At 50.5% G+C, this 27894-nt stretch overlaps 7 protein-coding genes and 1 non-coding gene across 8 annotated transcripts; 2 read left to right on the top strand and 6 right to left on the bottom strand.

The window, feature by feature from the left end:
- Positions 1-90: 90 nt before the first annotated feature.
- Positions 91-2576, top strand: RPL11 (ribosomal protein RPL11). Its single transcript, XM_002364188.2, has 3 exons — positions 91-387; positions 886-1171; positions 1768-2576. The coding sequence occupies exons 1-3, from the start codon at positions 310-312 to the stop codon at positions 1929-1931; spliced, it is 528 nt and encodes a 175-aa protein (XP_002364229.1). The 5' UTR covers positions 91-309; the 3' UTR covers positions 1932-2576.
- Positions 2577-3125: 549 nt separating this feature from the next.
- TGME49_309830 (hypothetical protein) lies at positions 3126-3582 on the bottom strand (the record flags this gene model as incomplete). Its single annotated transcript, XM_018782588.1, has 2 exons — positions 3126-3224; positions 3427-3582. 2 exons carry the CDS (start codon positions 3580-3582, stop codon positions 3126-3128), a joined length of 255 nt encoding a protein of 84 aa, XP_018635605.1.
- A 702-nt stretch (positions 3583-4284) lies between these two features.
- TGME49_309835 lies at positions 4285-4358 on the bottom strand. Its single transcript has one exon. It is a non-coding gene; the product is annotated as a tRNA-Arg (tRNA).
- Positions 4359-7209: 2851 nt separating this feature from the next.
- Positions 7210-8358, bottom strand: TGME49_309840 (hypothetical protein; the record flags this gene model as incomplete). Its single annotated transcript, XM_002364189.2, has 1 exon — positions 7210-8358. The coding sequence occupies one exon, from the start codon at positions 8356-8358 to the stop codon at positions 7210-7212; it is 1149 nt and encodes a 382-aa protein (XP_002364230.2).
- Positions 8359-10194: 1836 nt separating this feature from the next.
- Positions 10195-17438, bottom strand: TGME49_309850 (insulin-degrading enzyme). Its single transcript, XM_018782589.1, has 12 exons — positions 16501-17438; positions 15997-16135; positions 15299-15374; positions 14991-15075; positions 14527-14740; positions 13946-14113; positions 13519-13586; positions 13106-13225; positions 12565-12680; positions 12188-12252; positions 11740-11805; positions 10195-11162 (listed from the first exon to the last, which is right to left on the bottom strand). The coding sequence occupies exons 1-12, from the start codon at positions 16576-16578 to the stop codon at positions 10987-10989; spliced, it is 1371 nt and encodes a 456-aa protein (XP_018635604.1). The 5' UTR covers positions 16579-17438; the 3' UTR covers positions 10195-10986.
- A 1683-nt stretch (positions 17439-19121) lies between these two features.
- Positions 19122-21166, bottom strand: TGME49_309860 (hypothetical protein; the record flags this gene model as incomplete). The annotated part of the gene is made up of 2 exons (XM_018782590.1): positions 20162-21166; positions 19122-19642 (listed from the first exon to the last, which is right to left on the bottom strand). Exons 1-2 carry the CDS (start codon positions 21117-21119, stop codon positions 19122-19124), a joined length of 1479 nt encoding a protein of 492 aa, XP_018635603.1. The 5' UTR covers positions 21120-21166.
- A 97-nt stretch (positions 21167-21263) lies between these two features.
- On the bottom strand, positions 21264-22851 carry TGME49_309865 (hypothetical protein). The gene is made up of 2 exons (XM_018782591.1): positions 22133-22851; positions 21264-21778 (listed from the first exon to the last, which is right to left on the bottom strand). The coding sequence occupies exons 1-2, from the start codon at positions 22192-22194 to the stop codon at positions 21580-21582; spliced, it is 261 nt and encodes an 86-aa protein (XP_018635602.1). The 5' UTR covers positions 22195-22851; the 3' UTR covers positions 21264-21579.
- Positions 22852-23660: 809 nt separating this feature from the next.
- TGME49_309870 (hypothetical protein) lies at positions 23661-27685 on the top strand. Its single transcript, XM_002364192.2, has one exon. The coding sequence runs from the start codon at positions 24257-24259 to the stop codon at positions 26744-26746; it is 2490 nt and encodes an 829-aa protein (XP_002364233.1). The 5' UTR covers positions 23661-24256; the 3' UTR covers positions 26747-27685.
- The last annotated feature ends 209 nt before the right edge of the window (positions 27686-27894 follow it).

Below are 27894 nucleotides of genomic sequence, written 5' to 3' on the forward strand. Positions count from 1 at the left end.
CGTTGGAAAGCGTTTTTTTTCCAGGCGCAGCAGAAGACTGTCTTTCCTGGGATTCGGCTAATAAAAGGGGCTTCGCCTGCTGGCCCTCCTGCGGGGCAACGCGACAGGATTTCGTCGTGGTTGACAGTGCTCGAGAGGCGAAAAGCGGGGACGTTGCAAGCGAAGACGAAAAAGTCGACCCCCGGTGAAAAAGTCCAGCGCTGCCCGCCTGTCACCTTTTTCATTGTCATTTGTACTGAACGGTGTAGGGGCGAAATCCTGCACGTGGATCTGTCTCTTTGGTTCGCCCGGTAGACTACCACAATCAAGATGGTGAAGAAGGGAGAAGAGAATCCCATGCGGAAGATCCGCATTGAAAAGCTGACCCTCAACATCTGTGTCGGAGAAGTGAGCTCTTTTTCTTCGCTCGGGGTGGTGCCTCCTTCTGTGTCGGCGTCGACTCCAGTTTTTCCGGGCGTAACGAGGAAAACGGTATTTGTGCCAGGAGGCGGGGGGGGGAGGGGAAAGTGCCAGTGACATTGCGATTCCCTCTAAGGGTTACCCAAGCTCCCTGGCAGAAAACCTGTGGGGTTCTGGTAGGGAAGAACGGGTAAACGCAGTCTACTTCCCCTGTCTTACTTATGAAGGATGTTGCAACGATTACCTCTGTTTCTGCGGTGCAGATAGCAAGGCCGAAGGGGGTGTGTCGCTGTGCTCTTCAGGGCTGACGACGGAGGGGGCTCCGGATGGAAACTCCTCGCCGGAAAGCGGTGATGTCGGCCTTTTTCTACCATTCTGATGGGCTCCATGTGATGCAGCTGCGTTTCAGAGAGGCCGTACAGGAATACGCATGCTACCCTTGTGCCTGAATGAACGCCTTCCGTTTTCTATTTGCTTGATTTGCAGTCCGGCGACAGACTGACTCGCGCTGCGCGTGTGTTGGAACAGTTGACAGGACAGCGACCTCAGTTCTCCAAGGCCCGCTTTACCATCCGTTCTTTCGGTATCCGCCGTAATGAAAAGATTGCGTGCTATGTCACCGTCCGTGGCAAGAAGGCCGAAGATATCCTGGAGAAGGGTCTTAAGGTCAAGGAGTACGAGTTGAAGAAGAAGAACTTCTCGGACTCCGGCAACTTCGGGTTCGGTATTCAGGAGCACATCGATTTGGGAATCAAATACGACCCCTCCACCGGTAAGATCTTTTTCTTTCCGCATCGTATCAGCTCCTGGCTCTCCCGGCTCCAGGGAGCATGCGCACATCGGGTCTCAAGTGTGACATTGTTGTGACGGTTTTTTGAGTAATAGTGTTGGTCCACCATTGCTGCAGGTATCGATATCTTTCCGTTAATGAACACAGCTCAGCCGTCGGCGAAATACTGCGCTGGCAAGCGACAGAAGTGAAAATGGAGTGACTCGTCGTGCGGCATGATTTCATGGCTTGACGGCAGCCTATCACGTCAATCGTTCCATAGTTATAGTTGCGAGACAGCAATTTCCTGATGTACAACATTTTTCAAGTGCTGGGAATGGGCTGCATGCGTAATGCGTGAACCTCGATCTGGATGTTGTCATGTAATCGGTCTCGTGACGGCCTTCCTGGGGGCACGCATGTTTAGGGTATATTGCGTTCTGGAGCAAGCGAGAGGGTTGGAGATCATGTCAGAAAGAGAGAGCGGGGAAATGTGGAACCCACGGCAGCGCTGCAGCGCGAGGAATACGTCAAGCTTTGTTCTAGGTATGTATACGCGTGTCGGTACACTTGACCACTGTGTGGCTTTTGCCTCGCAGGTATCTACGGTATGGATTTCTACGTGCAGCTGACGCGCCCGGGCAACAGAGTTGCTCACCGCAAGAGAGCGCGCGGCAGAGTGGGCCACTCCCACCGAGTCACAAAAGAAGACAGCATCAAATGGTTCCAGCAGACTTACGATGGCATTGTCCTTAACCACTAATCCTTCTATGTCAGGGAAGCATGTTAGGGGCTTGAAACCTGCAAGCTGTTGGTGGGCGCGGTGCTTGTAATCTTGCTTGCTGAAGCCAACTGATGGAGGAATAATCCATTTGTAGTCTTCATTCTTTTCCCTTTGTCCGTCTACGACGGGCTTCTGTTGCTGCTGTTTCAATCTGGCAGTTGTGCTGTGTTCCCCGAGGCTTTGATGACTGACTGACTCCGTCAGGGCCCGCGTAAGTACAACGCGTCAGCCGATTGGCACACACATGACTGCAGGGACAACGAAGGAACTTGCCTGTTTGAACGGGAAGCGCCGCTGGTGCGTGCACGACAGTCGATGTGCGCTCGCTAAGGCGTTGTTGCACACCTCTCCCCACTGGCACGTGCACGTATCAGGGAAAGGGGGGAGATCTCAAATAGGAGACAGTCCGTCTTCTCGTCGGATGCTGTAGCACTATACATGCCAAGTTTCATTCACCTAGCCAGCAGAGTCCTCGTTTGTTGACCAGAAACCCGAATTTGTACCGAATAGGCAAAACGAGTTGCGAAAAATTGATACGAGGTGTACGAAATAGGTTTGCGTACTACCACACTCACGAAAGACGTTCACAGGACTGATGTTCCAGGGGTCCTAGTTGTGTCCGGCTCAGCAATAGAGAGCTGTCACAAGGGAGGTCTCTTTTTTTTCAGTTCTTCCACGTTACGCTCGATTGAGTGAGGTGTTACCAGTATAATATGTGGAGGTGTATCTGAAGCCATCACTGGTGATGCGTCAGGCGACGGCTAGAACAAAACAAGTAATCGTGTCCACCGCTTTGAAGGTGGGCAATTCTGAGTAACGGGCAAGTTGATGTTACTTGACCAAGGTAAAACGGCGCCCGCACAACGGCAGAAAACACGGTGCAATCGACATGTAGAGCAAGGTTTTGTGGGAACAGGAAACGACCGAAAGAGGTCGCTACAAGTTTAATGGTAGCAGGGCTAGTACAGTGTAGTGATGGCATCCTTCTTCACTGGTGTGCAAAACGAAGTACCTCTGCAGGTCAAAAACGGATTAACGGTTGTACGACAGTGGTGAACAGAATCCACCTGCCAACATCTTTGGGCAGCACTACGTATCGTAACTTCAACGTCGGAAGCAACACGTCCAAACCAGATTCACGACCGAACAAGAGTGCTAATCGTAGGTAGACACTTAGATACCAGTGGATTGTGAGAAACTTGTGTTAGAAGTCGGGAATTGAACTTTCGTGGCTTGGGTCTCCGAGGCAACGGTCAACGTCTCATCCGAGCCCTGAAGGGAAACGGATGATTGCAGCGTAGAACGAACTTGTTTTCAATCCCCATTGAGCCGTTTATGCACTTGTTTACAAGCGATAACGTCATTTCTTACTGTGTGCTAGCCGTGACCTGACTGCGGCCGGCCCCGGCTGGCGTGCCACACCCGCAGCGGCTTGCGGTGTGCTCACCTTTTCTCTTTAAAAAACAACGCTCACTTTCGGATAAATTGAAACTTCCTCGAAATGAGAAGTAACCGGGTATTCTTCTCCTTCCACGGGTTCCCGACTCTGCAGGTGTGCAACAGCAAACAGCATTTGGCGGAAGCTCTTGTAGATAACGACTCCTACATCCGTCATATTTGTACCATTCATTCACAACAGCATACGAACCAACCACCAGTTGTGACCGTCTCAACTCGTGATAGTAATTCCATCAGATCTCATCTCCACAATCTTTAGAGATCAGTAAAGTGTGAATGCCAACACCGGCAGGAGACACGGGGGCTCTCGACGATGGTCCGCTCACTACGGCGGCGCAACCATCGGGCATTCCGTTGTTTGTAGGTTTGGCGCGTGTGGGGCTTTGAAAAAGACATCTGCCGAAATGGTGCGATAAACACAGTGACATCGGTGAGAGCAGATGAGAAGATGAAAGCAGCAAGACAGTGCAAATCTGCAGGCGATGCATCATCTTCAGTAGCAGCGCACATTGTACTTGATAGTTGCTCGAAGATCCAGGACACAGACACGGCCTTAAGTAAAGCCGCGCTGCAGCGACGAAAAGTTGAAGTTACCAAGAGACGTCAAGAAAATCTGAAAGAGATGGGCGTCTCTCGACGTCCCACAGGAAGTGCAGCAGGTAGTACTGCGGTCTCGACATCATTGTCTATCGGTCTGTGTCCGTAGGTAACACAGAAAGCGGGCGGGCCACCCGCCATCGTCTGCAGCATTTTTGTATCCCAACAGTCCACCATAGGTTTAGTGGCTTACTCCAAGGAATGGTGCTATCGATAGATGACGGAACACAGATACAGACGTAATTTTCAGAACAGAGAAAGATACAGGCGAAAAGTGTAGGCCGAGCAGGATTCGAACCCACGACCACCCGGTCCGTAGCCGGGCATTCTATCCAACTGAACTATCGGCCCGCTAACTACGCGGGAAACCGACCCTCAGAAGCCGTAGCGTAGTCATCAGACGCTCAGACACTTGAGCTTCATCAGTTAACTCGGTATGTATTTCCATTGAAGCCCACATATCTGTATATGACTAATTGTAGGTCACGACTGGCTCATTCGCTTGTGTCAAATAAAAAGTAGAACCCATGGTCGCGTGCCGATCACCTTCCTATTCGATTTAGTGCAAAACTCATCCATGAAACGGGACTTTAATAAGGGTGGGAAGCCGATTCAATCTCACTCATGCTCAGGCGACAATCATTATGCTGCTTCAGTACGTGCACCTCGCCGGCAAAACGCTTAACGGTCCTCCAGTGTTTATCGACCCACAGGTGTGCTGCGAAGTGAAGACGTCTGCTTTGAGGCAGCAAGAGCATTCGTGGCACACCTGATGTCTCGTAAGTCGGTGTCTTGTCTCATGTTGCTGCTGGCAGCAACTTCGAGAGTTACCTTTGGGATGGTAAGCTGTATGCTGTTCCTCAGTATGTGGTTGAGCGTCTACACCTTGTCTACCAAATGTGCTTCACGAACTATCAACTCACTTACCACTGCGCAGACCTACATTATTTTGGCTGCACACCACATTGTCCATAGTTCCGCGTCCCACGCTCTACGTCTCTCTTTCGTAGTGACCCACCCTCCCACCGGAAGCGCTTCTAAGAATGCAACCCACTGTATCCTCCGTACGACTGGCTACGAGGGGTTTGCATTTGCAATTGACTCAGGGAATTCAACAACCGGTCGTAGCCGTTTATCCACTGCCGCATATTGGGTGACACTGCGGACAAGCATCCATGGCACAGGTAGAAGAACGGCAGAGCTTGGGGCAGTGAACAGCATTCATGTGCTCCCTTCAAAGCACGCGGTAAACTTTTACCTCGTGAAACAGCCTCCCTCACGGGTTCTTCGCCAAATTCCTAGAAAGAACAGCTTTTAGTAGTACTAGGTTGTTGGGTTACTTAAAACAGAGAGGAAAAACACTGTTCTGTGTATAGGATAATTCCTCACGGTTATAGTGAGGTCTTTCAACCTGACGGTCTTCTCGGTCGTAGTACTGAGATATAACGCTTGTTTCTGCCTGCCCTCGGAGGTGCTGCCTCTTCCTTTCAAACACTGTATATCCTCTGCTCTTGTTCGGGTCGGCGGGTCCTGAAGTTTGCTGCTGCGAATTTTGAAACGAGCAGTCACTTCTGGCTTGCTGCCAGTATGCGCCAAGCGAACTGTCGGCAAAAGTCACCGAAGGAAGCTTGCTGTTTGGGTGTTTTGATCGAGGATCTGCTGGAACTGGTGTCGGATGCGGCCAAGCTGAACCTCCGCTGTTAGCTGCGACCCGACGATGTGGGAGCGGTCTGTCAGTGGACTGGTGCGTGAAGGCTTGAGTCTGGTCTGATGTAGCATCCCATCGCAGGTATGGACTTTTTCTTTCTTCTGCTTCTGGGCCACGTGGCTTGTGTGGTCGGAGTATAGCTGTTCGGCAGTGTTGCACACTTGGTTCTGCCACATTCAGCTGTTTCAGATTAGTGTTGGACGTTACCGGAAGCTCATAAGGAGTGCAAGGACAGGGCGACATGCCAACATTCAGTTCTATACACCATCTCTTCCGTTTGCTCCGGCGCTGGTGGTCAAAACGCTCCATGTCTTCAATATTCGTGTATGTTGGCTCTTTCTCATACGCTCGCCCTCCTTGCACGTTTCCCTTCGCAATCCGATTGAGCTCCACCTCTTCGAAATACCCTGTGGGATCTGCTGGAACGGAGATGCCGTCCTCGAGCAGCTTTGCCTCTCTCCGCCATGATCGCTCACTCAAGTCAAGCGCAACTACTCCGCCTACCAAACAGAACCAACCACAATGATTCCTGAAAACCGTGTAAGCGCTAACGCTACTCAACAACCATGTACACTGCAGCTTCGTTGTCAACTGCATGTCTGGAACAAGAGGAGAAACCCATCAATGAACTGTTGCAGGCAAGCGTTGCACAGAAATCGATAGTCAGGCGTTTTACAATTGTGGCAGCGCATTCGGCAGAAACACCAGCATGCGATTCGCTGTTCCCACTCCGGTTCCGGTGCTGCCGTATATTCTGCCACGGAAATGTGGTGAAGACTCGTAGAACTACTGATACCTTGGCAGCGTTGTCACTGCCAACCAGTTGGTCAGACCGTGGTATTCAAGAAGCCCACCAGTGCCCTGCTCTTTCGACGAGTCCCAGCCGACTCTGCGTCCGCTGGAACAGCCTCCAAAGGCTTGTTCGACGATTCTCCTTGTCTCCATAAGAAACTCGGATGCCTGATTGCCATACCCGTGAAAAGCAGAGCCACCATAAGCACCGCAGCTCGAAGAAACTGAGTCTTCATTTGGCATTAAATGTAATCATGTACTGAAGACACTACTCATCTATATTACATCTGGAGATGGCAAGACAGAGTGTGCATAGCTCCAAGGACATGCATCTTCCATCTCTTCTAGCAGTCTGCGGATTCGTTCTGAAAAAAGGCTGACCAAACGGCCACCGTATCCGCTCCTAGACAGACATGCAAGTGCCCAGTCAGATATAACGATACAGCCACGCAGGTGAAGTACGAAGAAATCTCTGAGAGTCTGCCTCAGAAAAGCCCCTGAGGGTTGTGGGTGGTTCGGAAATAGTTTCGCCAAAAATCGACGCAGTCCACCATTTCCTGGCATTTTTTTAACTGAGTTACTTGGTACATTCTTGAACTGTGGGCTAGTTTCAGTGCCGAAGACATAGAACTATGCTCGACACACTGCCGGAATCGTGGTGTTCGACGTTTCTGCTGTTTCGGACACAGCCGCGATGCCTGTTCAGTTCCATATCTGGTTTTGCGGAGTAGTTTCATTCGAAAAAATTACCTGGATGTGCAGACCATCTGCTAAGCTGCAGATGCGCTGAGTAACTGTGGGCGTATCTGCTTTGCTGGAAGGCGCCCCCAATGGGCTGGTGCCACAGGCGGTACTGTCTTCTTTCGGTTGATAAACAAGATTCTCAAGTGGATGATCTTCTCGCTCGTGCCATATCTCCAATGTCGCGTCATTTTTCTCCACTTCCGGCCGCTCAGTTTTTTCCTTTTGTAGATGGCAGGGGGCGCCGCAGGAAAGGAGGTCGTGTGCTTGTGCCGTCGCTGCCACAGATGGTTGTACCTGAAACTGTTCTTCATTCTTTTCAGTCTCGATCATGGGTCTGTCGTGGTATGCTTTTTCTGAAAGAGCGAGTGAGCTTGTTGCCAATGCACGAGACTCGCATACAGCAACCACAGGCCCTCCGGCTTGTGCGTTATGCTTTGCCGTCATGAGATGGTCTTTGGCTGGCATGATCGCCGATTCTTCTCTTAGAAGTTGCCTCATTCCTTCCAGCTCCTCCGATTTTTGACTTCTGCGGCGGAGGAGTTGCTCAGAGGTTTGGTTCGACAAGTAGCAACTGATGGAACAGCCCTCTGTCACTCGAGAGTGTTCAGCGGTCACAAGCTCACTGTAGGAGGGTTTCCGCTGCACTGCAAAAGGAACATGTTTTCCGAACTCTTCATTCCAGAGCAGGACTCTCGGTTCACACGTAACGTCTGGCATATTATGAACAGGAAACTCAGATGAAGCAACGTGGTCCTTCAGAGGGGCGTTATTTGTCTTCTGGTCTTGTCTCTCTGCGTCCGGAAGACTCACAGTCAACAGCTCATGCTCGGCGGATACCAAGCAAGCAGGTAAGAACTCGAGTGACACATCTTCGGCGGTGTGCACCTTGTCACCCCACCTTGGTAGTTGTGGTATGACTGCCTCTGCTGCCGCTCTAGACGCCGGATTTCCATTATTCGGTTTCATCGCGTCCTCGGCGGCTACACTGACGCACCCGGCTGCTCGATCGCCGTCAGGTGGAGCTGAATTAGATATGCTCTTACATGAATTGTTCCTGTGCGTCCGGAACTGACATTTCCTTTTCACCGACGATGCGCAGCCCCCCATTGTGACCAAAGCTTCCCCCCTACCAGTGCCTCGAAGGAATCACAGAATCCAACAGTTGCGTGGCGACAAAATAGTCTTGGCGCTCGAACAGTTGGTCTGCATCAGTCGACGCCGAAGCAGCCCCTCATAACACAAGCCTTTGCGTTACTGTGGAAGTTTACTTCTACGGAACTCACCAGGCTTATCGTGTTCGTACGCAAACGAAATGTAGAACGGTAGGCCGTGATGAATCACAATTTCGATTGGAAGAAAGTCAATTTTGCGTGGGGCAGATCTTGATTCTGTTTTACATTGATGAAGCAATTCATTCGAGAGGCTTTCAAAACGGAAAGTGTCTCACAGTTTCGAGTCTTGTCCCTTTTAAAGAATCCGGGAATCACTATAGTAATATCGCGCAGACCGAAAGCTGGCAAGGCGCCGTTTCGGAGAGGGTTTGCTTCTAAAGTCTTTTCCGCTTGTTGCGAAGTGTATGGCGAGTCTTCCGATTTTGAGAAACAGCCGACGGTGTGACTGCGGCAAAGGTAGTGGCATTTGTTGACATGGATCTGCAGGGATACCACATTCATAAGGTATTGCTCTCTTACTGAACTATAACGCGCTCTGTTATGTGTTCGCCTCTTAAGAGCACATCATGCAAATTCAATCGAACAGTCTATTTCTGTGTATTCACATGGACAGAGCTTTTTGCGTCCTGGGACACCTTCGGTACACGTTAGCATTCACCCATGTGATAGAACACGTGGAACGGAAATTATACGCAGAAGCCACCAATATATACAAGGGTTGCTCTAGTGCCTCACGAAGGTGATAGTCTTGCAAAAAACCCGGCGACTTATTACAGCAGTGGACAACGCCCACTCCTACTGCCGGTGCCATGTTTGAAAATTGAGGACAACAAAGTCGTCGCAAGGTTGCCCCACTTGCGGCCCCAGCCCAAGCCACTGCATGACCTTTAAAGCAGCGGCACAATTTTCGTTTACCAGTCGTTGCCCGGTGGCATTACCAGGCACTTTTAGGGTGCCTTCTACGCATTTCGATTTGGCAGGTTTGAGGCGACTGATCATTGATACAAACTCCACTCAGCAAGGAACCCCATGAAGAAAACCCGCTGCACCAAGCGAAGGGAAGACCCTGTAGCGTTGCGTGGCTACTCGCTCCCGCGATCAACTTCACCAGAGGCTGAGGTTGTCTATGCAGATGATGTGACCAAGCAGGATTAAATTGCTCCAGATGCTGGTGGATTCGTTTATCCAAGTGGATCGACGGTCACGAATAGTGTGCTTATTGCAGCACCGACATCAACCGTGACAGCGATCAATGCCCTTTGAAACAAGAGATGCTCTTACATGACAGTGAATGACTTCGAAAACAATAGAGGAGGACTGACTTCTTGATATCGCGCACTTTGAAGAGAGGCATTTACGCGGTTCCATGCGAGTACTGGAAGGACCACTCTTTTTTTTGCCGCCTCACCGTATTATACATTCAGTGACTCGTAGAGCTCGCGGTTTGCAAATTAGTGATATGGTCATTAGATTTCGGATGCAGTGATCGGCACTCTCCTAAATTTGCCTTGAAACATAGAGCTGGAAACTGTTCCCCTCCTCTTTGCAGCTGATGTGCAATATATTACTGAAAACAGCAAGCCTTCCACAAGTAACGAGCGCTTTGAATCCAATAAGCCAGCGAGACAGCATTTGCGAACTGAATCTTCTATGTTGACTTGGTTAATTCAGTATAGCAAACAGACAATTCATCGCAAACTAGACCAGAGCAACGCTCGTCTCTGTCGTGCAAGCGGAGACAGTGGCATACAGTACCGTAAACTCCCGAGGCCATGTGAAGTCGTAGACAACTGCACACAATGAGCTCTACGCACACAGTTATGTCATGTCTTTATCACATCGCCCTTGACAGATCGTGGAAGAAACTTGTGGATAGTCCTCGCAAACAAGATAGAGACTGCTTCTCAGTTGGAAGGCCTCACACCCGGCGGGGGATATACGTCCTCCAGAAGTGCTCCTCCAAAAGAGTACCGATAATGAACGGTATATAGAGGAAAAGTTAAACAAGTTTACTGTCCCGGTAGTCGTCGAGATCCATGGCCAACAATTGAGTTCATAGTGCACATTCCGGGGATGTCTCAGTTGGTGTTTGATCGATATTACCAGAAACTGGTGAAAAAGCATTCGAATTCAGTTGCAGTGTGGTTACGCCAAACACGGCCTTCGAGTCACTTCTATTGTCCCTTGAGAAACGACGTTCTGGCTAATGGAAAGAAAACATGGTCAGCGAGCACATCACGTATTTGACATTTCGCATCTATAAGAACCACAGACTCGCGGTGCGTGACTGATTTCATATGTGCCACGAGACATGGAAACCAAGACTGGAATAGTAACGCAATGTTATACGTGGGCAAATCGAACATGAATAGTGGTGAAACAGAAACTGCTTTGAGAGGACACTGTGCCAACGGAAAAGCAATGTAAAACACCTGTCACGAGGACAACTGAGCCGTCGCAACACCTCATACGTTTCATCCACCAACGCCAGTGCACTAGGCATGCAACAGTGCGCAAGTAGGATACGGCCTCGTTCTCAGGCAGCTAGAGAGCTGAAACGACGTTAAATCTCTGGAACCAAAGACTCTTGCCCCCCCGCGCGGTTCTCTTCGCCATTTCGGGCCGTGCCTCCAAGAAACGCCTCATCTACGTCTACTTCTCTTTGACGCCGGTAGTATACGAAAAGCAGCAGACAAAACACGCTCAGAAGAGCAAACCCAGCGGCCATCATGATCATCACTGAAAGCAGCAGCAGGAGGGACCACACAAACTCCACAATTGCATGAGTGAAATAGTCGGTATATTTTGGTCCGATGTATCGCCAGAAAGCTGCAGAAGCTCCGGTTACTGGTGTCACAAGAGTTACAGAAACAAAACCTTGTTACTCCAGTTCATTTCGACCTTAGATCTCGTGAAACTTCCCGTACAAACGATCCAAACCTGGTGCGAGATCTGCAGTCTCCTCTGAAATAACCCGTTTGACAGACGCGCTTGGCAACAGAAAGTTTTCTTAGCCATGAATTTCGTGCCAGAAAATGTTTTGGGTGTGTTCCATGCGTGCTCTAGGCTTCCCTACATCTGCTGTCAAACCGAAGCGTTGGTACAAGCACCCGTTCGGCTCGGCTGCTCCCGAGAAACATCACAGACAAAACAACTAACTGCCAAAAGCATCAGTGCGCTCCCCTGTGGAGGCCGGCGTATGCATTCTAGCAGAGACGAAGCTCGGGACGGTGAAACCGGCTAACCGCGGCGACAGCCGTGCTACAGTAGTGGAACTGGATTCGCTCTGGACAGGCATAGCTAAAACTTCACTTACGAACGCGCCAGACTTTATTGACGTATCGAAGTGTGAAAAGATAGGTGACCGACCACAGAGCGAAAACTGCAAATAAAGCAGCAGACATACAACAGAGCAGCTCCTTTCCCTCCTCAAAAAGCTGAAACTTTCAGAAGCCAAAGAGAAAAAAACGTGGACAAAGCTGGCGCTGTATCCCCAGACACTGACAGAATATGCCGACAACATGTGCTGCACACGTGAAATGTTTACTGCCAATTCTGCACTCTAACTGCGTCCGCCAACAGATCCCGTGAAACCTGAGCCTCTCCCGTTTTTTACGTCCCAGAGGCAGGGTCAAGATCGGTGACAGAGGCTACGCCGAGGCGGGACGCTCGCAGTATTCGACCCAACTTCAATGGTTCTCACTTCAAGAAAAAACAAAACTGCGAGAGAGCCTGAAAAGCGGGTCAACCAAGCTTGTCCTCACCTCCGCTCATGAACAGAGTCATGTAGTAAGTGGTAGGAGCGGCTTCGAGTGCGACCGGATCATCGCTGAAGACAGGAAGCAGCAACGAAAAGAATTCTCATAAAAGCAAAATGCGTTCTTGTAACGCCCTTGTCTCGGAAAAGTCAGACGAAGACAACCTGCAAAACGTTGTTGAAATTTGGGACTTCGGCGGTGCCACAGCACCGCCAAATAAACAGAGAAAATGTGTTGAAGCGCATGCTTTACTACCGACACGGTTCACGAGAGTTGCTGCAGCACACCGAAGGTACCTATGTCTTCTACACTTTTATTCATACAGATGCTGAAGTACATGCAGTTGGCCATCGCAGCAACGGTCCATTAGGATGTAGACTTACACAGGGGGTTCCGAAGACAATAGGAGGTACAGTGTGCCTTTGAAGGGGTACCGAAGTCCCATTCGGATTGTTGTGATGAAAAACATAGTACTGCTGTACGCAATCATGACCATGGCCTGAGAGAAAACTCAAGATATATCTCCCGGATACTGTATGCACGTATTCAACAGCCAGAGGCCATAGACCACTCTCAGGCACGAACGTCTCAGGTATCCAAACAGAAATCACAGTAGCACATAACAGGGAAATATCCCGGGTCATCTGTGCCTGAAAAAGTTAAGTTGCTCCTGTCTGACACTTCGTCGCACCTCTTCTGCATACGCATGAATGAACGACCGGATAAGATTAATGAAAAAACTACGACTCCATGTATTTCATGATATCGCACGTGTGCCAGCATGCAGAGGCCGATCTTTTTGCTACGTTTAGAAGAACGCGACATCGAGCGAATACTCAGCTGTGTAGCCGGACACACAGATCCTCTGTTTCCCATGCCCGCCATCTCTGTGGCCAGCACATAAGAGCCTCAGGGTCGACTCACGTATGTATCTCGACCTTCGTTTATGAGGAAAAGAATGGAAAGGAGGACTTGAGGAAGATCTTCGATGACCCGCATCAGCAGCTGATACGTCCAGCACAGTCTCTCGAACATGAAAAGGTCCTGCGACAACAAACAGCAGGCAACCGCATACCGTAGCTAACGAGCACGCAAACAGATCCGTCAAACAGCTTTGACTGAAAAAAATGCTTGTTCGGTTGCCGGTTCATGCTTCCATGGCACATTGATGTGGTAGAGGAGTTGACACCGCCTATTCGCAGAGTGCACGTGGTAACTGCATGAAACGGCGACCACTGTGAGATCCCCAGAATCGTCAAGCAATATGGGCGTTGAAGTAGATACATCCATATACATATGCATTAGGACCTTCCACAAGTGCCACGCCTCATACTTACCTCAGGGGATTCTTCTCCGGCTCGCCGAATCTCCTTGAAGACAACAAGTGGGTAGAACAGACCCGAGGCTGCAGAGCATGCATGCATCATATACAGTCTCAAATTAACAGCAAAACAACTAAGAACAGAAATTTAGCTCTTGCACCACAGCCACACCTCGCTGTAAGTACACGGAATTCACAAATCCAGGAGTTAAGAACAGTCAGAAACAACGACCACAGCTGGCATTCTATACTGAAATGCGGTGCTTCGGTCGCGTTTGGGAGAACAGCCACCTTTCACGGCCTCTGCATGCTGGAAAAGCTATTTCGCCGGTACTGGCCTCCGACCTGGTGTCCTATGAGTGCAAAGCTTACGTGATCTCTCCCTCCTCTTAGACCTCAACCCGTCCAAGACGATAGTCCTCTCCTCGTCTTAACACACTTACACTTTTTAGAAATACGGTTGTAGATGAGAAACCGACGAAGAGCGTAGGCGCAGCAAGAGATGATGTAGGTCGTGACGAGCCACGCCATGACAAATTTGGCACTCTTATTTTCCCGCCAGTGAAATCCTCGATGGATGGCCCATGCGACGCGAACAAGGAAAAACAAATCTGAGGACAATAATAAAATGCAGAATTGACAGTCAAGGGTTTCCCGCACAAAAGCAAACACGTTTCCTCAGGTACTGAGCTAAATCAGAGACCCAGCCCGTTCTTCGTTTTTCGAGAGCACGTACAGTTCAGTATCCACACACAAACACACACACACGCCTTGTGCAACTAGCACCTGTATAGGCACTCTCTACGAATCATACGTTTTTGATGGTTGCTTCAGATCAAATAGTCGAATCAGAGAACCTTCAGTGTTCGTAGACTTGATGACTAAGAGGGCAACGGCAGTCACATTACCTCCAGCAATTACGGGCCCGTTGCGAACGCATGAAGCGTGCGTTTGCGTGTTCGCTAATGCATTGGGGACAGAAATGGTGGGATCTGAGAGTGACGCATATTTTGTGTGTTTTTACCATTAACCATATCGAAGTGTTCGAGCGCCTCCATCAGTGTGATTCGGGATAGCTTCTGCTTCACGACATCGGTGGAGAAGAAGCTAAAGCACAGCAACAGCATGTATTTGGGATAACTCAGATTTTTTATTTCCGCCGAAGCCAGCCTGGGCGTTCTGTCTGAAAGGAGCTCCTCTTGGCACGCGGGCATCTGCCCTGCATCGGGTTGCTGAAGCTGAAAACAACACAGGACCCGCCGTTTCCGACTCCTGTGTGTTAAAAAAGCTCTTTCGTCAGTGTTGGCCTCCGACCTGGTGTCACGTGCATACTTTCATAGCTTGTAAGAGCTCTCCATCTTCTTGGACCCCGATGTCTTTGAACAAAGCGCAGGTGAAATTGCGGCCAGCAAGACACGGTAGTCCTGCCAGCGTGTTTACTGACCGTACCCCGTGTAAATCGACCAAATGAATCTGTCTCGCACTTACCCGGTGCTGTTGGAGAAAACTGTCAATAGCAACGGATGACCGCCGCGCAAAATAATTCCACAGATTGGAAGCCCGGTCTGTCAGACTGTAAACAACAACGCACCACATGGCCCGGTGATTGAGTGGCGTGCATTTCGCTATCGACAGATTGTAGAACGCTGGGTGCCCCCAGTAGGCGCGCAGGATTACTGGAGACTCCTGCAACCGTTCCGCCACTGTGTGCGGTTCTGTTACTCCATTTCGCGACTGCATTAGTTCTCTTTGTGGCCCCAGTGTCTCTGTAAAACAGCCAGATCGCCTGCACGTACTTGCCAGGCATGAAGTTTCCAATGTCTGAAAAGATGTCCACATCCTCCTGTTCATCGTATCGAAAGTCGCCGTGAGCTGCATGACATCCGACGGAACAGACGCTGGCCCGTACTTCACTCCCTGGTGCGGCCAACATGCTAACCTAGCTCGAGAAAGCGACATTGTAAAACCAGATGGGATCCGATTTCCGATTCTACAGAGTCCTCAATATTTTCAGCGGAGTTCCGATGCGCTGGATACAGAGTTTCTGCCCCTATCCAGGTGGTGGCGCTCGTTTTCCGTCCACTGAAGAGTCCAGAAAAGCCACTAACGCTTTGAATACGTGTATGGCGAGGGTAGTACCATATCTCCACCAGAAAGGCCGAACGCCGCTAGCAGCGGACTCTGTGAAAACTCGCGAGCGACGACACATAAACTACGTTTCACGAAAGCTTTCGGCATGCAACGATTTCTGGGAACCGCTCCGCCCCGCCCCCTCCGCAATGAACTGTTTAAGACAGCCAAAAGTGCTGGATTTCAATATCCTAAAACACTTAGGTTATTCCACACCAGCAAAGCGATACCAGACATACCGACGAAGTGCACAGGTTGCAGACTGCATGACAAAGTCTCTGCGTTAGGGTTAACACAGTGGAGATAACAATTTCTATCCCGCCACTAGTGCTGTACCTCGACGGTGAATACGAGAGAAACCTACAGCTGTCAGTTTCCATCGGGGCGTCTTCAACGTCGGCGACACTGCCGAAGTAAGAGGCGGCGCGAGCCTCAGGGGGTGACGCTCGATACGAGGAACTGTCAGAAGCTCCAGCTGAGTTACTTCGCGGGAATGGCTTCAGCTGTTGACAAAAGAGGAAGTTGCAAACAGCGGGACAGGAAAAAGAACGGTGCCATCAAGGAGAGCGCCACTCTACACGCAAGATCCATGGCGCGGTTCTGGCCGCGTTCAAAAACACAAAGGAAGGGTGTGTAAGTGACGGGTAAAATCCGTTTTTCTACTAGCGAATTTAGAAACGCTAAATTCGCATGTAGGTGACGTCGGACTATTTTCCGAGGCTTTGTTCGGACGTAGCAAGAGCGACGACAAGAGAAGCGTCGGAGCAGTGGAACCGCGCTCACTCTTCCACACGACACAGTTCTGCACGAATCACAGCAATTCCAGAGATACCCGGAAACTTTTTTCCGGCAGTGGGCTCCCACTTACGTGTACGACTGACGACGTGTCATGCGAGTCTCCAGGGGAGAGGAGCGGGTCGCCATCTGGCGCCTTGCCCTCTCTCATAGTGTCAGCGACCCTGACAGAAAGCTGTGGCAGAGAGTTGTCTTCTCCAGCTTGCCTTCTGCTTTGACTGGCAAGCAAGAAGAGCTTGTCAAGCCAAAATCCACGGGGGTGTCTCGACCCCGCTACGCTAGGTTGGTTGTCTAAGGGAAGTGGCCAGAGCACAAAATGCCCAGTACACTGGCGCCAGAGGCACGAATGTCTAGACCTCCTTCTCTATATGAGCTTGGCCTGCATATATGGCGCTGAAGAAAATAGCCGCCTTCCTATTTGGCAGGGGGAGAAACGGGATTTCTAAAGATATTGAGCACAATGTGCAAGTGCCTGATTCGTCGAGACAATCTTCTGTTTCACAAAAGTCCAGCAGCGCGCAGCTGCGTTCAAGCTTGTGAAGTCGGAGAGCTGAAAGAAGGAAATCTCCGCACGGATCTGCCGCAACTTTCAACGAACCGCTTCCGCCTGCGTCATGCAGCGCTAATGCGTTGACTTCGAGGTCACGTTGCTCTTTGCAGTTTGCGGGTGGTACCGCTGTCGTTCCCTCTTTGGCATCGGTTTGCGCCCATTCGAGAGAACAGGTGGCCAGTCTAAACTCTCGGAGGAACACATAATACGAAAGAAAAAAACGTCAGCTGGTGATCGTGCGCATGCGGTTACGCCACAGCGTCACCTCAGTCACGTTGCGCGCTGCGTCCTGTGAAACGAGGACACTCGAGGCAGAAAAATGAGACTACGGATGGAAGGAAGGAGAGCCGAAAAGCCAGCTTTTTTAAGGAATACCGCCCACTCCATGAAGTAGAAAGAAGATTTAGCAAATGACACGGATGTGCATCATTCATCGCTGGAGAAATAGACGATCGGCGAACCACAGGAAATCATTGAGATGTCAGCGACCTTCCACGGCGGACCTCACGGATGCGCCCGATTCGACAAGACGTGGCTCGAACCTCCGGGTTGCCGTCTGACGAGAGCATCGACAGGACCCGCCAGGTCACTGGTGGCTCTGCTTTTCAAAACATTATGGCGCTGTCAAGTCGCTTTACACAGAGGAAAAGCGACCGAACGGTCACAATGGTGTGACGAAAAAACAGACAGAACCTACAGATACTCGGGTTAAACGCTGGTTAGGCTGAGTCGCGAGCGGACGGGCAACAGCAGCCGGGTTCTGCGAACATGTGCTAAAAGAGACTTCCAGATCTTCGTGTGGATTCCGACCAGAGCGTCCGAAAGCTGCCCTGTGAATATGTGGATCGAGTCTCCATCAAAAAAAGTTAAACTCAGTTTGCCTGCATGCCGCTGCTCATCACACAGCTGTGACAGGCGCTTCCCGAACGAAAACAGCACACACCTGCTGCGTCGAAAGGGTACAAGAGATATTGCGTTCCTTGTCTGTCCTTTTGAGAGTTTTTCCCTGACACAGTTTCTTTCTTTATATCTCTCATATTCTGGCACCCCTTTGAGAGCATCAAACGACTGTGGCAATCCACGAGAACTGACATTCTACACAACTGTTGCTAGCGACAAGACAGCTCCGTTCGTCCTACCCCCACACCCCTCGTCGCCCTCGAAGAACTTCACGTTTCCTTCAACATGTCCAGAAAAAGATGATGAAGTGGGCTCTCTGTTTGATCGTGAAAGACGGTCGACATTTGTGCAGGGTCTCGCAACAACTTTCAAGCCCCAGTTTTGTGAAAGTCTGGTCTGGCTCTCTTCGATCCTGAGACTTGCGCAAGGTAGCTAGTTTCCTGACTCCTCAAACTACTTCCACAGGAGTCTCGTCCCCACAAACTATGCCGTACCTAACGCTCTGTTCGAGTATAGTTTCGCTGATTCACAATTTGTCACACGTCTTTCTGCTCATCGGCGACGCCGTTTACTATACAATGGTATTATTGTCAAGGCCACGTTCCTGTTGTGCTTCCATTCTACACACATGAACCGAAGTCCTCTTCATAAACCATCTCCTTTACGGTGTGAATCTTCTCTTGATAAAGCCCTTTTTAAAAGATTCTGCTTGGAAGGCGTTGCTCTGCGAAATGTAGTCGCCAAGGCAGAGCGCCGATCTCCTTTGTATGTCCTCAGAAAACAGAACCCGTCTGCCACGCAAAAGAGAATCCACAGTTGACCTCAAGTTTGATTTCGCCTTCTGAACGCATTATACAAAGGAGACTGAACTTGGAGCACTCCGACTGTGCTTTGTCCGGTGGAACAAACCTCGGTCGTTGTCAGGACTTTCGTTTTCCGTACAGGGTATAGGAACCGCCCCATTTCAGTCTATGCGAGTTGACTCAGAGCCCCCTTCGCGACGGAGATTAAGTCACCTGACTACCTGCATTATCACTTTCAGAAATGTGCAGTTGGGAGTGCCAGGGAGACCCAGCTGGCTTCTTTCTTCGGCATTCATACAGCGCAGTGATACAGATTCGGCTGCCGGGGAACCAACACGCCTGGAAGTTTCTCTTCCAAACGTTTCCAGGCACTTTGCCGTTGAGGTCGACGCTATACAGTTCACGCGTAACGGCGTCTCGGACGGACAAGTTCAGAATACATCACGAGTTGTTTACATTCGAGGTTCCACACGAATTTCGTGTCACTTTCTTGATGAAATCCCAGAGCATGCGATTTGTCGTATACGGGTCTTCTAGCATGCAGTTGTGTCCCGTGCACGGGATAACGTCAACCTCAACATCTGGGCGAGCATCGTTTTCGCTTTCAACCGTATGAGATTTTCGGGGAGCACCCCTGTTTGGCACGTCGTTTGGCCCCAAACGATGTTCGTGTGTAACTTCTTGTTTTGTTTTCTCTGTTCCATTCGCAACTTTCGTCTCTGATAACTCTCTGAGATCTTCCCAGGTGTGAGGGCGGCTTTTGTTGTCCGTCGGCGCCTGCTTCTTTGCCCCGTGTCTTTCTTCAGCGCCGTGACATCGCTGCTTCACAGATGCACGTGAGAGCCCCAGCAATTCTCTCTTCAGAAGCACTGCGTTGTCCCTCATGGGACAGACAGCATCCTTTTCTCCTGTCAGAAGGAGAATCGATGGTCGCTGCGGAACTTCGTGATACGCTCCAATGCCTAGAAACCAAATGGCACACCTTGTCAAAACTGTAATAGGACACATTCCGTGCCAAAAGAAGTAAACGGCTAGAAGTACTCTTTGTAAACTCTCAAAACTTGACTGTGAACCTACGCCATGAGCCGAGCTGCTGCTTCCGCAGACCTAGTTGGCACCATGGCTGTGAGTCTGCATCTAAAAAAAACACGCGAAACTTGACCTCATCTCCCAATTATGGAATGATAATGAACACCACAACTGACTAAATGCTGGGAGTTGGTTGAGTATTTGGCCCATTTAGCAGGGGAAGACTCAGGCGACATGTACGCCGCGTCAAGTGCGGATTCTTCTTCGACCAGACTCGAACTCCTATAATTGCAGTCCACACTGCAATGGGCCACACCTCATGCTGGCCTTTCCTGACTCATTTTACTGCAAACATATTGTGCCTTTGCGTGCTGACACATTAGGTATGGGAAAACTACAAGCTTGTCGTTCTTTTTAACATCACTACGGAACCAGGCCGTTGAGCCGCTCACCTTCCTCCAAGAATTTCTTAGGCCGGCTTGTCTGCAAGTCTAGAAGAGTAGAGAGGATAACATGCATTGGGTTTTGTCGAGTGACACTGTCTTCGGCGAACACCAGCCTGGTGTTATGTTGCAGCGTGACAGGGTGGTAAAGTTGCCGCTGGACTTGCCGTTTGATGAGACCACGAACTAATTCAAGGACAAAGGCGGGGATACACGACAGAAGGAGGCGCTGAACACCTGTGTGAGGATACGCCCCCAGAGCTCCTATAAGAACGATGCCACTGACTTCAGCGTTCCGGCCCTCTTTTTCAAGGTCAGCAAACAGAGTCAGTGCAAAGAGGGATCCCAGAGAATGCCCTACAACTACAGCATGTCGACGGAGTCTGCTTCCGCGCACACCTAATTCTTTTTCTCCGCCGTCTGTCCCGTTGACACGCTTGCAGGTTCGCGTGTTACTCATCTCATCAAATATGGTTTTCACGATTTTCCTCGATTTATCGAGAGTGAACATGCTGCTGTCGTAGGGAACTAATCTGCTCTCGCCATGCCCAGGCAGGTCGACTGCAATACAGCGACAACCTCTCTGAGCGAGAAAGTGAATTTGGTGACGAAATTGGCCCGCGCGTCCTCCAAGACCGTGAATGAAAAAAACAGTAGTACGAAGGCCTTCATGGTGTGGAAGAGCCACCTCGGCACCGTCAATCATGCGGTGGTGTGGGACAGAAGTGGCATCTTTGGCGGGCGGCCGAGAATGACAAGGAGACTCGCAGAGAGAACATGGTGTCGGCGTCGGCGTTTCACAACACACACTTCGAGGCGTTTGTTCCGAAAAACCAAGACATGTTACAGGCAAAGATCCGTCTACTTCGACTACGCGAATAGGAATCCCCAGCACCTGGCGGTACTGGAGACCCAAGGAGAGTGCCTCATCGTCGAGCTGACGCGGACGGTACGCCGGACGACACATCTTTTTAACAGATGCAAGACGCTGTGTCGCTGGGGCAGTTGACAACGAGACAGACTAGAGGGTACGCTAAGGATCTCGAAGGAGCAACACAGATGAATACTCCAGACAATATCTACCCCAGCATCCTGAGAAACTGCTTTTCAGAAGACACTGTGCATGGACTACGTATGCGCACTGGTATATCCATCGCCGCCGATTGACCGTCCTTCTGTGAGATGAGGCGGTCTTGATCAGCAGTGAATGTCGGTAACACCTGGCTCAAATACTCTGAATGCCTTGGGTGGCCCTACCGAAATTCGAATTTTTCACTACTTCATGGCGGTCCTAGGAGTGCAATGGACGACGGATTCCCGAGTATCCCGAAACTGCACAGGGGCAGTCAGTTAAAGGATTTTTCCTGAGGTAAGTTAAAGGCATATATCTGGCAGGTGCTGCATCCTGCCACTTTAGACAAGACTATTCACGCACCAGGCAGTTTTTCGTGGTTCTTGCTCGCCGCTGTTCGGCGGCAGAGCCTTGAGCGAAACGGAGGAACACCACATGCCGCTTGCACAATCAAATGTGTGACACAGATGGATCTTACACGTCCGATATCCTCGCTCTTTTGTTCCAAGTGCTGGGTAATTCCGCATGAGTGACGGCCAGCCACGTGAGGGGTCCTGTAAAACTCCACAAACGGGCAAAAGCGTCAAAAGGCCAAGGATCTGAAGGATGTGCTCGGACCGCTACCACACCGGGGAACATAAAACGGACAGAACTGAATCCAATCGTATCCGCAGGCAACGAAGATACTAGCTAGGCAGCGACAGATTCCCGGAAGAATTCAGAGGCGCGAAGCGACCAGTGTGTCGGCCGAGCTCGGTCAACTGGAAAATGCAGATGATTTGTAAGTCCTAAGGAGGTTCTGCGTGCCACTTTACTGATAGGGTACAGAACCAAGAAAGAAGACAAAAAACTGGTAGCGTGTGCGCAAAAGGTGTTAACGAGTTAACGATAACAAAAGAGCAACCCACCTGACACAGGGGAGACAGGCCGTTAACGCCATGTTCTGCGCAGGATCTTGTGTCCCCCGCATGCACCAAGCAGCTTCAAGCTGTCTCCGTCTAGATCACAGATTTCTGCATACCTACGGTGTGCTACCGTTCACTGGTTCGTAGTGATTCGTTTCCAACGGCATTTGTCGCTACTCAAAGTGCGAACATGTCGTCCTGTCCCTAGCTGAATGCCACTCTCAATTTCAAAATCCATGGTGCGCACATCGAGTATCGAAGATTCCCGAAGCGGCTGATTTGCGTTCAGGAAGGGAAAACGGGGACACCAACGGGCTGAGGTGCCTTAGTAAAAAAATCATGTGGACTCAAAATGACATGCCGTTGAAGTTTGCTCAAAATCCAGGGAGGGGAGTCCAGGAAAGTCCACGTTTCTGCAGTGCCTCGCCGCCACAGAGGACTAGCCTGGATGTCAAACTGACGATGGGGGGCCCTCAGGTACACACTGGATTGAGAGTTCATAGGTTCTGGGGTGTTGATCCAAACGTATCGAACTGAGCTCTAAAGCATTCTATTAGCACCCGTAGAAACGTTGTCCTAGGGTAGGTTGGCGCGATCTGTACTCGTGTCTGTAGAGGGCAAAACCATAGTTTCCCCGTAGTCCGAGGCCGTCTCGGTGTTTGTCCCCTCCACCGGAGCAGAGAGTCGCTTGCTGTGTCTACCAGCACGGGACACGGGAAGACAGCTGGGTTTTACAGAAACTATATTCTTGCTTGTGAAAGTGATTCAGTAACTTCGAGAGCCATCCTGGCATTCAAAAGATGTGTGGCGTGTGGTGGTACCACAGAACATACGTGAAACAACACATTTTACGAGCCATCATAGAGACACGCTTCCCAAAAAGCGGCATTAAGAGTTACGTTATGATTTCCACTCTGTCACGACTGCCCGCCGTTTACGAATTGATTAAATCTCATCTCCCCATGCCTGCACCATCAGGAATGTGGTCGATGCCTGTAGAGTTAACTGGTGTGCATGATCATCTGTGAAGGTACCACATTCCGCGGCATGAAAGCTCTGGCGTTGGTTCCGAGTTTGTCTAAATACTACGGTCTTGAAATGCTGTTTGTAGTTTTGCAGGTGGTGCGAATCGCCTCCAGTAGATGGCAGAACTGACGTGTTGACCCTCCTCAGGTTATGCGTGTGGTAGACCCATCAAAATTACTGTTGACGTTTTGCTCTTGAAAAGCTGCTTGTTCTACCCCGCCAATATGCGAGGACATCAACAGTACCCATGACAAGGCGCTCCTGGGGGTTGGCAGCTAAGTCGTTCGGCAACTCACCTGCTAACGACGACTGGAGATACCGTGTCGTTTCGGCAATGGTACGCTGTGGTCATTTTCTTTTTGCACAGCGTCGCTAATCGGTTTTGCTTCGCGCACGTAAAGAAGGAAAGTTAGTCGAACGAGTGTCTCACTTTACACTTGCCGGTGTGTTGCCGTTGTGCGGCCGAGCTAGCGGGCATTGCTCGTGATTTTTCCTTTTTCTACATCTGGTTATGTTTTCGTGTGTTTTTTTCGCTGCATTTGGGTCGAGTTTGTGACTTCTGACACTTCGAATACCAATGCCTCTGCCACTTTCTTTCGAAGATGGAAAGCTGTCACTTTTTCTACTGTTTAGCGACTACAGAAAAAGCTCGTCTCTGCACTTACGCGCGTCACTTTTTTCGCATGTACCACCGAAATTCGTTTCTCGTCTTGATTGCACAATTGTGTGTAGCATGATGACTTCTTTCGTTGACGCCTGACCTTCCGTTTTCCTCCAGTGGTCATTTTCTTCCGTGTCCTTTTTTGCCGTCAAATGCTTTTCTGGTGTGTAGCGGACACGGGCATCGCTGGTCCTTTTTCGCAAGAAAACGAATCATTAGAACCCCATGGTCTTTCGTTGTGTGTAATTTCGCATCACTGTCTTTGAGGCACGAACTCTTCCACTGAATTTTTTTTTACACCCCAGTAGACACCTCTACGTTATCATCTGATGCTGCTAGCATTCGTGTGGCATCTCGTGGGCACTCATGCCTTTTTCCGAGCACTGTTCAAAAAGTAAGGCGCATGAGTACTGGCAGGCAAGTTTGCTTTTAGTGTTGTCATGGCGGGTTCTGTAAGTGGTGGAGCGTCTCCTCCTACTGGCCCAGCGTCTTCTTTGCCATCTACGACGTCTCTCTCTCCTGACACTGGAGGGGCTTCTGTCGGCTCAATCCCAGGTCTTCCTAAGTACATTTTGGAAACTCGAAGGAAGGACCTGAAAGGAAAATCGGGTGTCCCGCCTCAAGTGCTTAATGAACGAGGAGAGCGGCTGAGTTCTACCGGCGACCCCTGTGTAACGACTGGTGCTCCTGTAAACCATCCTCAAAGACAAGGTTCAATCACGGGTTTCTCGATGGCCGCCATTGGTCGGCCTGACCCTTTGTCCTTCACTTCCCTTCACATGCACAGAGGTCCACTCACTTCGTCTTCAGAAGGGGCCCCTTCCTCACAGCGCAGCGTTGGTGAGTGGGACTCTTCCTCATCTCATTCGAAGGTCGTAGAAAGGTCATCAAGATTCGGGGTTCCCGATTTGAAGAAGGCACATGAAGGTGACTCCTTCATCCAACCTCAGGGAAGCGAGAGGATAACTTCCGCTGCAGCACCTTCCCCTTACCACGTTGCTCCTCCTGAATCTTCGTCTTCTTGTAGTCAAGGGTGGATAGGCGACTGCGACTCTCGCAGGACGAATGCTTCTCCCGATTTCCCCCCACCATCAACAGGAACACAATCTCCTCGTCACGATCTCCCGGGTGAGCGAAAGCCGTACAGTGCATCTGAACGCGCATCCGTGTCCACTGCTCACCACCCCTTCACGTTGCCGGTTGCCTCCTTATCCGGCCGTTTAGAATCTTTCGTAGATACCTCTGCTAGAATCAGTTCCTCTCTAACTTTCTGCGAAGGTGTAGGATCGAGGGCGGCAACAGTGCCCCCCGACCAGTCGAAAGAAATACCACTCAATTCCTCGCGCCACCAGATGGGTTGCCTTCCTTCTTCCTCACACGAAGGTTTCCGCTCAACGAATGGGGAGTACTTACCAGTGTCGGCCACATGGGCAGGCCCAAGCACTGGAAACGCTCTTTCAAACGGGGCAACTGCAGTGGAGGGGCGCGACGCAGAACAGCTGACCCGAATGGACGGAATGGAAGATGACGACGACGATTTTCTCGGGGATTCCTTTGTTGTTGTAGAAGCTGTTGAAGGCCGAGAGGAGGTTCCTGGATGTGCTTTTTCTCCTTCCCCTCTCCGCTTCCCGAGTCACTGCTTTTCCGCGGACGGTTTATGGGACTCAGAAGGGCCTCATGGGGATTTCGCTGTTTCTGTCTCCGATCCTGAGACTCGGTCTACGGGACCTCTGGGGAGATTTACGCTGTATCTTGTTAGCGGTCGGACGGTCGCTGGGGCGCCATTTGCATGCAGGAAACGGTACAGCGACTTTGAGTGGCTTCGAATGCAGCTCGTTCAGGCTTTCCCGGGTGTCTTTGTGCCCCCCATTCCCCGGAAACAGAAGCTCGGACGATTTGATAGTTCTTTTGTTGAGAATCGTCGTCAGGGTCTACAGGAGTTTCTCCAGAGGCTGTTCCGACGTCGCCACTTAGCAAAGTGTTCCGTCTGCGTTGGGTGGTTGACTCGGAGTCCAGAGGGGGGAATGGACCAGTTCAAGAAGGAGGTTGCCGCTCGCCCTTTGGCTGAGCAGCTTGGGGAATTTCAAGAGATCTTCCGAGCGCAGCTGGGCGAATCTACCGGCCGAGGCACACGCGCAGAAAGCGATCGGTTCATTGTATTCAAGCAGTTTTTGGGAAAACAACTGACAACTCTGGAAGAACTGCACCGCCACTTCAGTCGACTGGCTTCTCTCAGTCGTTCGCAGTTCGGCTGCGTATCCGCCTTACAGAATTTACTCAGAGATGTTTGTTCCAGCGAAGAAAATCTCTTGAGACAGATTCCGGATCTACCGATTCCAGCGGTACGCTGCGAACTCGCGACTCTCGTGTCTCTGCAGCGGGCTTGCTTGGTCGCATCGCCCGCACACAACTACGATGTCATGCAGCAGGTCGTGGCAAAAGAGTTTGACGATACGGAGTGCATGCTGGAAGCAGTCGCCGGACTTGAGCGCTTGGTTCAGCTGAAGCATCAAGCTCAGGCGCAGATTGGACGCGAGGAAAACTCGCTTCGACACGTTCTAAGAAGCGCTCGGGGGAGTTGGCTGCAAACTTTTGTGCACCGGAAGGACAAAGATGCACAGATCGCAGAGCTCCGTGCTTCCATTGAGGCTCTCAAGCTGCAGGTTCAAGTCTTGGAACAGTGGGCAGAGGCGTCACGACTCGTTTGGGTAACGATGGAGATGCCCAAGCTGGTTACAGCGAAAAGCATTGCTTTCACGCGGGCAGCACATGCATTCATCGATCGGCAGCAGCAGCAGTTTCTTCAGGAAGCTCGCATATGGCAAGCGTACTGGCTCCGCACTGGCGCCTCTGCGTCCACGGCACTTTCTGATCAACCAGCGTCACAGCCGAGACGCCCTAGCGAACCGGAGAGTACGCGAAAGCTGTAGAGAGGAACAACGCACTGAGCAAACGTGTGCCGCCATTTTGGAGGAGATATGTTATAATTCGACACGCAATGAGTCAGAAGTGCCATACTTTTACCGGATTCAGTGCTTGGCTTTTGAGTGAGAGGGAACTCTCACACGTCCACGCCGTCTCGTATGTTTGAGCATGCCCTCTGCTTTTTCTATCGATTTTCATTGGTGTAGGGAGTATACTTCAGCATGCGCGTGTGCTTGTGGTGCAGTAACGAGGTGAACGAGGAGGTATTCATACCAGCTGAGAGCACTGCCTCGGATTTCTGTCACGAAAAACGGGCTCAAGTGCAAGGAATTTGTGCGGTGTCACAGGGGCCATGAGGAAGAGGGTGTGGAGTCGAAATCGCAAGTGAGGCATCCATGTAGTGGTCGCATTTCTTTGGTCAGCCGTCTGCCCGAAATCAGGGAACCCTTTGTTTTTTGGCGTCAATGCCTTCAGTCAGGAAACTTGTCTGCACCGACTTTTCTGCAGTCGCCACATGAAATCCTTTGTATAAAACTCCAGGTTACCGATTTATCAAAAGGGGAGTATTATAATTGACAAGGAATATCGGGCTGACGGTTTTGGCGCTGATGCCTTGCACCTCTAGTGGTTGCCTGTCAGTTTGCCACAACAGTAGAACTATGCTGAGAACAGTTGTTCGGCTGTCAGATCCCGAGGATCATCTGTAGCTGAACATTGACAGTGTGAATAGATTCGGCATAGCTACTTAGTTATCCCGCCATATCGCACGTGGCAATGATACAAGCGACCGAGCAGGGATCGGCTGGTACATGCCTAGACCACGGATTCAGACGATATCCGTCGCCATTATTACGAGCGCATGGACTCCCCGGAAGAAGTATCCCGCTCTACGGGTGGAGTGGGGGACATGGGATCATGGCGGCCACAAGCGACCGTTCAGACTTCTGAAGTTCCGCTATTTCTCTGTGAAATTCCACTAAGCATCACCTGATCATATATCCCTGAAAAACTTTCTGTGCACGGTGTCACCGTGTCCCCACAGACGTCCGATGATGGAGGTCTTCCCCGTTCCTGCTTTATCTCATACCAGAGAGCATCGCTTTTCACTCAACCACCCACAGATGGCAGTTTATACCGTTTTGGCATGCCTCTA

The sequence above is a fragment of the Toxoplasma gondii genome, chromosome XI (genome assembly GCF_000006565.2).
Source record: "Toxoplasma gondii ME49 chromosome XI, whole genome shotgun sequence".
In the NCBI taxonomy this organism is placed as follows: Eukaryota; Apicomplexa; class Conoidasida; order Eucoccidiorida; family Sarcocystidae; genus Toxoplasma; species Toxoplasma gondii.